At 27.3% G+C, this 13,138-nt stretch overlaps 1 protein-coding gene across 1 annotated transcript in view; it reads right to left on the bottom strand.

Annotated features, from left to right (window-relative positions):
• Positions 1 to 11,001: 11,001 nt before the first annotated feature.
• Positions 11,002 to 13,138, bottom strand: part of LOC129976434 (amiloride-sensitive sodium channel subunit beta-2-like) — a 36,065-nt gene continuing 33,928 nt past the window's right edge. The window contains exons 12-13 of the mRNA XM_056090001.1: positions 12,826 to 12,898; positions 11,002 to 11,611 (exon numbers count right to left, since the gene is read on the bottom strand). Coding sequence (XP_055945976.1) covers positions 11,381 to 11,611; positions 12,826 to 12,898 — 304 coding nt within the window. The 3' untranslated portion in view covers positions 11,002 to 11,380. The remainder of the gene's footprint in view (positions 11,612 to 12,825; positions 12,899 to 13,138) is intronic.

The raw sequence follows: 13,138 nt of genomic DNA on the forward strand, positions 1-13,138 counted from the left end.
ACTAATATGAAAATTATCCATTTACCTAGTAATATAACAGCATTATAAAAGCTGTAAACTTAAAATAGACATTCCTATTTTTTTTTTGAAAAAAATATTCCTCTGCATTTAATTAAAAACTGCAATAAATAAATTCTACCTAAGAATAAATTTTTTTCTTCTTTTACCAGCTACTGTACTTGAACAGTTATTAAAGCAATATTAGTAAAATCAAGTTGTAGTAATAAAATAAAAATATATATGAAATACTCATCACCCAAATTATACTAAATTCTATAACAGTATAACAACATTATAAAAGGTTAATTTAAATCAGATGTTTTTTAAGTTCATCCTATAAATTAGCTGTAATAAATTATTGTAAGCTGTAATAATTATTTCTGGAAGAAAGAAGCTGTAATAAATTATTTCTGGAAGAAATTAAATTTCTTTCAGCAGTTGCTATTAAAACAGTAAGCTATAATGGTACATAGTATAAGTAACCTATAGTAAACAACAATTAAAACAGTAAATAACAGCAAACTAAATTTGTTATAATAAAATAAATATATATGAAAAATATTCGTTTGACTAATTAGCCACTTATTAGTAATTAGCCCAGATATCCTAAATTCTATACGAATATAACATTACAAAAAGACTAGATTTGCATCAGATGGTTTTTTTTTGGAAAAATAAGCCTGTCCATCTGATTGAAAATTGAAATAAATTAATTCTGCACGAAATTAATGTTTTTCTGTTTATATCAACAGCTGTAATTAAAATTGTTACCATTAACCCTTCAGCTGCATATCCACGATTTCCGCAGGTTGACAACAGTCTATTTTGTGTTGCATCCCGCATGTTTTGCAGTTTAGAGTGCTTATTTTTGCGATTACGAATTTTTATTATATTATATAAGTATCGTGTAACGTGTAGTATCATTAAATTTTTTTCGAAAAATATTTGAACTTTTTTGCAAACATTGCATCTAAATAGATAAACAAACATTGCATCTAAAATATCATTTTAAACAATTTCCAATATTTAATTTTTATCAATTGGTAATATTAAAATAGTAATATATGAAAATATTCCTTAATCTAGTTAACCATTTAGATCAGTTATTCTAAATTCTATAAAAATAACATTAAAAAAAGACTAAATTTAAATCAGCATTTTTTTTAAATCCTATGCATTTGATTGAAAACTGTCATAATAGAATTCTGCACAAAACTTAATTTTTTTCAGCTTTTATCAGTAGCTGTAGTTAAAAGAGTTAATATCAAAGCAATAACAGTAAAATAAATTGGTTATAATGAAGTAAAAACACATGAAAAATATTTTTTTTTTCTAGTTATACTAAATTCTATAATAATATAACAACATTATGAAAGGTCTAATTTAAATCAGATGTTTCTTTTTTTAAAGGAATTCTATGCATTTAATTGAAAATTGTAATAAATGAATTCTGGGCGAAATTAAGTTTTTCAATTTTTTTCAACATCTTCAATGAAAAACGTAACCATTTACGCAATAACAGAAAATGAATTGATTATAATAAAGTTCATATATGAAATATATTATATATGAATATTATATATTAAATATATTATTATATAGTAAATATTATATAGCAAATATATTATATATGAAAATTTTTCGTTTGACTTTTTAGCCATTTAGACTAGTTATTCTAAATTATGTAACAGGATAGCAATATTATAAATAAGGGTCTAAAATTAAATCAGATTTTCATATTTTTTTGTAAAATATGATTAAAAGCTGAAATAATTTAATTCTGCCCGAAATTAAATTTTTTCAGCTTTTAACAGCAGCTGCAATTAAAACAGTTTCTCTTCATAACAGTAAATTAGTTAAAATTACGGCAGGAACTAAAATAACATTAAATTAATTAAACAGTACATTTTATTATTATTAATTTCCATTAATAACATTAGAATAAATTGGTAATAATAAAGTAAAAATATACGAAAAAACATATAATTTTTAATAAAAAGTATATATAAAATATATTTCTGAACTTGCGTTTTCCTCACGACTTTTCAATACGTTTTCGCCGCTCATTTGTTCTCTTTCTCTTAAGATGTATATTACAGTATTCGAAATGGTAGACGAAATCGAGTAACAGAAAACTGTTTACTGAAACGACGTTCAATAAGCCTTCTGATGTACTTAAATATTACACTATTCTTTTCAATAAATGATTCACTAATATATGCACTAGTAATTAACGCAAGAACTTTTTACAAATAAATTGAAATGGATATTACGTTTGTGAAGCTTCCATCATTATTTTTGTATTAAATAGAATACATTATACGGAGTAGAATATATAACTGGCTTTCAATTTGCAACACAGTTTTATTAAATTATTTACTGCTTGTTTTTCATTACTGGAATAGCTTTTCGTCAGTTTGCGATGCAATTCATTGATTGCATTTTGTATTATGGAATTGTTTAGTTCTTTTTTAATTCTCCGTTTCTATCATTTTCTCTATTAATTTTACAGGATAATGTGAGAGAGTTCGTACTCTGCAAGACAGATCGTTTCACCTAGAACTATCAAATTTAGCACAAATAGTTTTTTGAGATATAGGAATATGCACCTCGAAACGATATTTCTTTGCATTTTCATAAATATATTAATTAAAATTCAAATGAGATTTTGGTGTTTTTCTGCGATAAACTGCGAAGTTATTATTGAGCAATTTTTAGAATTTTGTTTGCAGAATGTGTATTTAATATAATTAAAAAAAATTAATGACACCAATTTAAGCAAAGCATTTTTTTTCTAGCAATTAAAAAAAATGTTGCATAATTATCAGCAATAGATTTTATTGATGAAATGAAGTTTAAACCGTTTTCATTGTTTCGTCAAAAACAACATGATTTTTGCAAAAGTTCGGAGCTAAAAATAAAGACATTTCTTTAATATCTCTATATTTACATGATAAATAATATGCAGAATTGATGATGGTGTCGTGTCCGCGTCACCACGGAAAGTTGGTGCGGTAGTTTCAAATGGTAAAGACCCCTGAGAAGCAGAATTGCGAATGTTAAAAGATGGCTGAATGAGACATTTATGATTTTAATAAATTTAGGATTTTAATAATTTAGGATATTTTGTATATATAAAGAAGAGAGTGGGGTTGTAAGTTAATAAAATAACATGGTTTAGATGACTATAATAATTCCATGCTTAAGGTAACTGATTTAACGTTTTTTTTATATATATATAATTTTTAGATGCATCAGGAATTATAAACACGAAAATGATCAAAAAAGTTTCTTGTAATAGTTTTTAAGAAATTGAGAAATTTGCAGTAAACTTCAATGAAATTTGAACAGAATGGTTAATACTCTACTAGAAAATGCGCAAATGTAATTTTCTTTGCACAAAAATTATAGGGGATTCTAATCTATGAAATGGACCTAAATCATTAAAAAAAGGTGTAAAATGTAAGTAAATTAGCGGAAAAAATGCATTTTTTCCCATTAATTTATACCTGAATTTTAATATAAAGTCCCTTAAATGAAAATAATATTTTACAAAATGCTTCATTTAATTGTCCATAATATTTAAAATCGATATCGTAATTTTCAGATAAATTATTTCTATTAAGTATTAGTTATTTTTCTAACGGTTTTTTTTAAAGCAAAGGTTTGAGAAAATTTCCATTAATGATTTCTTTTAATTGAAAAGCATGTATTAAAATAATGTATGACTTAATGTTTTCAAAAGGTACATTCATCATCAATTAATCTAAGAATGCTCTGTGTCTGAGAAGCAAGTGCCAGTAGAATTATAATTCAAATAAGATTTTAGGTATCATTGTAAACAATGCGATCTACTTTAAACTATTGATTATTTCCTATTATATAATAAATATTCATAGGAAAAAAATTAGAATAAACAGCTTGGTTGCCGGTCCTTGGATCTGTCGTTTGGTGATTTATCATCTTCTTTGGTGCTTTCCTGCCTGTTTGGATGCTTCAGAAGTTCATCTTTTCTCGTTTGACATCGATTTAAAAAGAATTTGTGCACCAAAAAAAAAAAAAAAGGAAAATTCAGCAAACATTTTAATATATTGCGATTAAAGTAATGTTATATATTTTGTTAAAATAATTTGAAAGTGGATACCGTGTAAAAAGCTGAAATAAAATCTTTTCATCTTTGAATTTTACATGAAAGAAAGTATCCAACTAAAACGAATCAACAGTTTCACTAAAGAAATCAATAAATAATTAAAAAGTTAGTTAATCAGATGAATTAATTAAACTAAGTTAATCAAATTGATTTTGAATATGATATTGTTTTAAGGCTGGATGCTGGTCGTCCATATACAAGTAAACTTGATTATTACAAAATGCAAACAAATAAAGACATCGAATTTGGTAACAGTTTTAGCGTCGAAAGTATGGATACAAATTAAATTTAGATTAAAATTCATTAAAGACTTGGTTGTCTGTATGTCTGTACATTTTCTTGCATGTAAACATCGTAACTGAAAAACAGAATGGATTTAGATAAATGAAATTTGTCAAGTAATCTTTTTACTAAAATTGTGCTGTTTTGTATCACATTCTGGTTGCAATAAATAAAAGAATAGGTTCAAATACTCAGAAGCATAAAATATTAATTTACAGCACACTGAAAATAAAGAGATGAGCCCGGATGACTTTCGTTTCTGTTGATTAGATGTATTATCAATTTTCTTATTCTCAATACTTTTTATTAACTCGCCCATGGACGCTACAATTACATTATTCAGTACGAGTTGTAGGGTATGTTAATGGCAGTGAGACAAAGGTCTCATAACCTCAAACAGGATGCATCGTTTTTTGAGTTTTCTGTGCTTCTTTTGCTGGTTATGTTCATTATATTCTATAGTTTTCATAATTTCCATATTGGTGGTGTATGCAGATGACTTCTTTATAATGTATTGAATAGACTTTATACTAGAGACTCAGTAAACTTTTATGTTATATTTTGCATGAAATAAGGCAAACTGAAGCAATTTTAAATTTCTATGGTAACCATATAAAATTGGTGCAAAAATGTGGCAATTTATGGCCGAACAAACTAAATAATATTTAATTTAAGAATAAGCAATACTGAAAAGTTATTCCTTTATTGTATTTCAACTTGGGAAGCTTCATAATATATTTTGGAATAGATTCTTCTTTCATTCCCTTGTATGACGGACTTCAAAAATTTTAAGCCGTTATAGGATCTTAATGAAAATTTGTCTTAAATATTTCCAAAACTTATTTGTCAGCGAATCGAATGATCTAGTTAAATTCCATATATGTCGCATCACGTAATGTTGAATTTGTAATTAATTAATTTGAAAAATTTTCTATTCATAAAATAGAATATTAAATTAGATAGTTAAAAATAGGATTTTTTTAAAAAATAAAAATGCCCTCCCTGTGTCTTGATAAAATTGTGTTTTTCAAAATTCTTCAATAGATATTTTATATTTTGTACAAATTATTGAAAGAATATTATATAAATATTAATCTACGTATAATTAAAATTAAATAAAATATATTTATATCAAAAATTTGAATACATCGGATTAAAGAAGTATTAATAAAAATAATAAATTTGACACTTTTATACTTTTGCTTATTTATTAATACTTTTTTAATTTATTGCTTTTGCTACAGAAATAACATTAAAAGTCATAAATCAATAATACTTTAATGAAATATATTTTATTTAAAGTTGGAAGTAAAAATCATAAAATTGTGTTATTATTTTTTAATATAAATATTGAGAATTTTATTTCTTGTCGGAATGTTTGAAAAATTATAAAATATATAGATAATAAAATAATATAGATAATAATATAAAAAAATTGAGTATATATCTGTCGAAGAAAAAGGAAAGAAGTATTTCCTACTGCGTTTAGCTATATTTGAACACATTTGTTCAGGACCGTAGGATTTCGATAATATAAATTTAATAATAATAATAATAATAATAGCTAACGCAATATAAATTTATATATATGATACAATATGCAGCCATTTCTGTTACAAAAAGCCAGTTGTAAATTAATCGGTTAGTTGTCATTATTTCGTGAATGTTATCTTCTCGAAAGCTCTGTGTCGTGCATGGAATGGATATTTTAAATTTTCTGAGATTCAGGAGTTGTACTAATATGTATTTATATAATAACTATAGGATATTCCTAACGTAATGTATAAATCATACTTATTTATGCAATTTTACAACTAAAATTGCTAACTTTGTCAGTAAAATTTGAAATTTTAGTATTTCTCCTAAAGTAATAGCAAATTTTTCCTCTATTTAGAAATCAATAGCTTTATACTTGGTTTCTTTGTATCATATGTATTAATATGTGTTTATGTTCTAACGCCATGATATTCCCTGCAATTTACATAAGTCTAACTATTTTTTGACTATTGTCAATAAAATTTTGAAATTTTTGTATATCTCCTATGGTAATAGTCAATTCTTCATCCATTCATAAATCAATTTTTTGTTCTACGTTCAATAATTTGTTCTACGTTTGTAAATAACTAAATTTTAAATTGTTTTAGATTTTTTTTATCTCTATTTTCTAAATATTTATTCTTGATACTTATTTTCTTAATACATTTTACTTTTAATTTTTGATCCGAATCAATCCTTTTCATAGTTTGGAAAAATAGTTTTGATATATATATATTTTGTTTGGATAAATAGTGAACAAAAATATTCTACAACTTTAATGACTTCCATTTGCATATCATGTTTTTCTTGTTTCAGAATGCACTAGAAGATTCTTTGTTCCTTAACGGAATGTATTCGAAAAAATCAGAATTCGATTGCATTCGAATAAAATATAATTAAAATTATAACTGTAAATAAAGAGATTATTTTGCTAGTAAATTTTATATCTGATACAAAAGTCTTGTATACTTTTAAAAAATGAGCTGTATTTAGTACAAATAAGTCATATCATTGGCTCTACGACCCGCCTCAAAGGTACATGATAAAAAACTGAATGACCGGACCGTCGCTATAGCAACACTGGCGTGAACTATGGTTGAGTTCTAAGGGCCATCACCGGCCAAGGTACAACCCTTCCCTGAGGATCCCCCTTCCGATCGATGGAGAGAGCCAGAACCCCAACTTTTCTTGTACCCTCCAGGGTGGCGCGAACCAACCACCATGCTGGAAACTTCTCATCCTCATTTCGAGGTCGGCACCTCGAAATGAGGGATTTAGTTAAAATAAGTAAGAGTTTTCGTTTTTTAAAGTTTTTATTTTCTAATAACAAATCAAATATGAGTTGTGATGGAATACACTGTAAGTTCTTTGCTACAAATCGGTATTTCAAAGGGAAAAAATGAATAAAACCATTTCAAAAATTAGTATAACATGTGATATAGATTCAATATCCACAGTGAATTTCTTTTCACATTAATATGCCTGTAATAAATAATATATTATCCAGATTTTATCATCTGTATTTAAGATAATTTGAGTTAAAAGACGGGAATAAGGTAAATGAAACAAATTCTTCATATTTTATTTTTTACAAATTTTTTAAAGTGTAAAATCTTTGAAATCTTATTTCGACTTCTCAATTCTTGAATGTATTCGAGTGGTTCATTTCAAACCATTCAATAATATACTTCGATATTCTTAATTTTAGTAACAATTACAGTTTCGAGTACATTTACATACTGCACGCTTATCAAAGCGTCATTATTCCTCTTATATAGTGATGAGAGTAGCAGATGCTGTAGCGATAATGACGCTTTTCCTGACAAATGACCTGAAATTTTAATCATGTTTGTACTAATGTCCTTACTAATTTTCATAATGAAAAGTATAAATTGCTAATCAGGTGTTATTTAATGAATGAATATCACATAATTTCACTAACCCGTAACTGTAGACGGTAGTGAAAATGACTCCGTGTTGTTCATTAGCTCTGATTGTCATCTGGTATTCTGTCCTTGAATCCATTCATCCTCTCAGTACCTTCAGTTCCTCATTCAGCAGTACGTTGGCTGAAGTCTAAGTATGAACACGTGCATAAAACCGAGTTATTCTTTTTTTGTTGTTATTTATGGAATCATTGACTTCGCGTCTCTGAAACTGCTTTTAATTTAAGTAATGCAAAAAAAAATAAAGAAATAGTCTTAAAAAATTATTTTTAAGTATTCTACTCTTCATTTTTGTTTGTTAAATTCTAACAGGTATTAACATTAGTGTAATTCCGTGGTACATAAACGAAGTAAATGATTAGTTTGTTTAGGTTTATCCTATAACATCTCTCCAATATTTATTATTATAATATTTGGCATTTTTAATATTAATATTTTAAATATTTTTGATAACTACATAATTTCCAGAATGTATTGCGATTCGAAAATAAATTCCAAAGTTGTTTACTAAAGACAAATAAATAAATAAAATAACAATGGAATCACTTTGATTCTATGTCTGTAGCTACGTGAGGAAATTTATGTCTTCAGTTAATTATTTATCGCTTGTTTTTGAACAAGGTACGATCTTTTTTCATGTGTGAACATGATGTTGCTTTAGCTTGAGGATTTTGAAGCCTCAAAATGCGTAGGCAACAAATTGGCGATTTATTTATTAGCGAAAATATTACAGCATAAAATTGAATTTTACATCATATTGTAGTTCAAAAAATAATCTTTTCAATGATACTAATGTTTTGATCTGTAAATTAAATTTCTATTTTTAATGAATTTTTAAAAATATAATTAAATCATATTTTTCAACAATTAATTTTGCACAAAATAAAAATAAAATTTAATCTGCACTAGCATCTCAAAAAATTAGCTTTAATTAATTTATTGCCATCCCATTTATAAAAGGTCTGATTAAAAAATAAGTTAATGACTACTCCAAATTAAATCTAAAAGAATGTAATTTTCAGCACGTGATTGTATGAAATGAAATAAATAGAAAGTGTGATATTTGATAGAAATTTGATAAATAATTGGCGATTTATAGCTTTTGAGGCATCCATTTTTCGCTTTTATGGTTATTAGAAAATAATGCAGAAGGGGGTCACATTTGGCAATTTATCGCCAACTAAAGTTACAACTTGATTTCCAAATTATTCATTCTCTGAATTCTCACGAATTGTCTTCATTAATTTAAGTCATTAACTAGTTTAAACTATTTTGAAACAATAACGAGACTATCAGATTATGCATGCATCGATATTTAGAAAAACGAATTTTTTTTTGTTTCTTTTTTCATTTCAAAATTGGTCGAGGTCCAATACTTAGCTTGCCAGCTAGAAAAATTGAAAATGAAAGTTTTAAGATATAGATTTCTAGAATATATATATATATATATATATATATATATATATATATATATATATATATATATATATATATATATATATATATATATATATATATATATATATATATATATATATATATATATATATATATATATATATATATATATATATATATATATATATATATATATATATATATATATATATATATATATATATATATATATATATATATATATATATATATATATATATATATATATATATATATATATATATTCTAGTTCTTTATTCTGTGTCGTTTCTTTTCAAGCTCCGATATACCATGAGAAGATAGAGTGAGAGAGAACAAGATAAGTTTATTACTAAATGTTTGTCATATTGGTGTATCATATTTTTGACTCCCTCTTTGAAAAACATTGTTATCAGTGATGTTCAAGTAATTGACGTCAGATGACCTTAACGATCTTGTTTCTGTTCCTTATGGCACTTATCATAGACACGTCCGTTGACAAAGTCAGCGAGTTTTAGCCGAGATTATTAGGATCTCTTGTGTCAGTAGCGCTATCTAGGACCTAGAGTGCGATTTTGCTACTCATGCGTCAAAGCCCTTTTAACGGGTCGGACTTCATACATGCATTTCATTCACCGATCGTGATTTAGACCTGAATAAAAAAGATCACATCTGAACCAGTACCCCCTGTGATATTGTCTAAACTTGGAGGACTTTATGATCACGACAGATTTATACATGCAGCAGTCACCTTATGTACGGACAGTCTTCGATCGCGGAGGTTCGAACTCACTAACCAAGAGATGCGAGTCCAACGCCCTACCAACAAGGAAATTCCGGTCTTCTTAACGTTCTTTTGACCTGAAAGTCATCTGAAGTTCTTTCTTCCTTATTAGTCTGGAAGATCTAGGTTGGTCTTCCAGCAGTGCTTCACTTCAGGGAAGAAACTCATTTCGTCTTAATCCGGGTTCTCGTTGAACAGAGTAACGAAGTAAGACCAAATTTGGCTTTTGCATCATCATATCCCAAAATTTCATTCTATTAAATGTAAAGGGACAGAGATGCCAGTATATTGTAACATAAAATCTTATTCGACAAATTGATCATGCGATTTGAAAGCAACGGAAGTTTGGGAGAAACTTTAGAATTCCTCTCAACCAACCTATCCTGAGTTGATCTCCAAAAATTTCCAGACTGAGGAGCTTTGAAGCTCCTCCCACACACTTGGTGGTAACGGTCTTCGAAGAGGAGATCGAAAGTCTTATCAGTCAATATGATAAATGTTTGAATATTCATGGAGATTTGTCGAAAAATAACGTATTTAAGTTTTGGTAATAAATTAATTTGGTCCTCTACTGTTTTCTTTATTATGGCTAATAAAAAAAACAATTGTGAAATATTAAAGCCAAAAACCATCATTAAGAATAATATCAAATATAAAGCAAAGAAAAACATCCCAGGTGAATGTAAGCATAGGTGTTTGAAAAAAAGTGATGGTAGCAAATTGGTTGGATATAAGACATAGTTTATTAGATCTATTGATACATGCAAGTCAGATAATATATATTCCTTTCAGATGTAACAAAAAAAAGAATCTTTTTGACAGATGTTGGAATCTTTTGCTTCTCTCATAATGTACACTCTGTATATATGGCCCTATCTTTACGAACATGCTCTTGTCGATAAAATGAAGTACATTGAGAGATTACTATTGTATCACTCTGTGATCATTCTTTCCGTGCTGCATTTCTCGCATGTAATGTGTTTCATAAAACTACAAAAAGCTTAAATTATGAAAATATTAATCATTCATTAGACAATTAATAAATGTATTGCAACTGTTTAGCCATGAAATATCCACTCAGTCATCAATTGTATTCTGAATTGGAACGAAATTTAAAATATATACGTATAAATACATAAAAGTATGCAACTCGTATATAAAATATACACGAGTTGGTTGCATTTTATTTGGAAGCGGTAACGAATACACAATTATTTTATGCTTCCCAATGTGTAAGTGCATCATTTGTGATTTAATATCGCCAAGCTAACATTCTGTGGGTGATCTTCCAGAAATTGTGATAGATGAAGTCTTCTTTATTTGATGGTTGCACTTCCAACGAACATTTAATGAACGACAATCTAACTTCTGCCACATTTTCTTCAGAACTACAATAAGCTTGCTGTAAGTTGCTTCAGCGATGCCGACGAGCGTCCAGACCGATATGCCCAACCAACAACCCATCAGGCCTCCAATATTACTGAACAAATCCCAAGCCTAGAAGAAATTAGAAAAAGATACCACTTTCATAATCATATCAATACAGCATTTTATACTAGACACCTTTCGCAACCAGCTTATTTTGCCAGATAATTGATTGATCAAACTGTAAAATGATTAATATGAAATATATGTTAAAATTATATTAATTTGATATTATTAAAAAAGCATTAATTTATGAATCAGTTTAATGCAAATTAGATGTGTATACATTACGAAACAAAGGCAGAAATGAAGTTTCTATTATGGATTAAAAACATGGGAATGAAATATTTAATGGATGTTTGAATTCTGTCATAGTTTTTAAAAACACTACTGTTCAAACTGAATTAAAACTATTATTAAAATTAATGGGAAAATATCGCACGGAAATGAAATTGATATCATTCAAAATGTAATTTTTAGAGTCTTACGATAATACGAAAACCATTTTTGTAAGATAATTGCTTGGGATGATATGAGCATCCATTTTCATTGTCAAATCATAGCGTTTACCGAAACACACATCATAAAGCTGATTTTTGTGCTTGATTTACCTTTCTATTTGATGTCTGTTTCTTGATATCTTTTATATCTTCTGTTCCCTGAATGAATACATTTTTAGGTAACACGGCGGAAAACTAACTATAATATTCCTGATGACATTTTGTTCCATTCGTTAGCTAAGCAAAGAGCTCAGTTTAAGGAATCACGTATGTTGAAACAGTCTGAAATTCGCAAGATAATATATTTACATTGACTGTTTCCATTCGTCAGTAAGTAATGAAAGCGATTTTTGTCATGCGCTTTAACATCATATATTTATATGTAAGCATATTTCAACATGCATGGCCGTAAAGATACAGCTTTCGGAATTTGAACTTCGATTTATTCCATCACGGTAGTCATCATTTGTACCAAGAAAATTTGATATCCCGTAAAATACAGTTTTCTAAATTTTTTAAATACTGAAATGTGTAGTTTTGTGCAGTAAAATTTTCTGAGGATATCTGGAGAAAGCATTAGATTTCAGCTTCATTTTTAATTAACTAAATGTTTTTTTTAAAAAAACGCTCCAACTTGCACATTTATACTCATCAAGGCATACATATGCTGAATTTGGCAGCTGTCATTCGAAGGGTCTGACCTACAGAGTCTACACACACACACACACACACAGACATACACATATTCTTTCCTATTATTAGTTTAGTATTGATATATCTACTTACGCCGTACAATTGATTATGAGATATAACAGTAATGTCACGGTCACTGAGGAAAATATTGACTGGTATAGTGCTTCTGCAGAAAGAGAGAATAACATCATTTATATAATAGGAATATAAATAAAAGGTTTCATTGAAAATATAATAACAATTAATTAAATATTTAAAACTCTGTTTAAATAAAAGCCAAGTTTTTCATATAATGCAACACAGAACAACCTACTGGTTCTGAAGTAGTTTCGTTGCAAATAACCTAAAGTTTTCTGGATTTAAAATAGCCAAAACACTAGAAACAGACTTATTAGAATAAGATTTA

Source organism: Argiope bruennichi, chromosome 7, assembly GCF_947563725.1.
Source record: "Argiope bruennichi chromosome 7, qqArgBrue1.1, whole genome shotgun sequence".
Taxonomy (NCBI): Eukaryota; Metazoa; Arthropoda; class Arachnida; order Araneae; family Araneidae; genus Argiope; species Argiope bruennichi.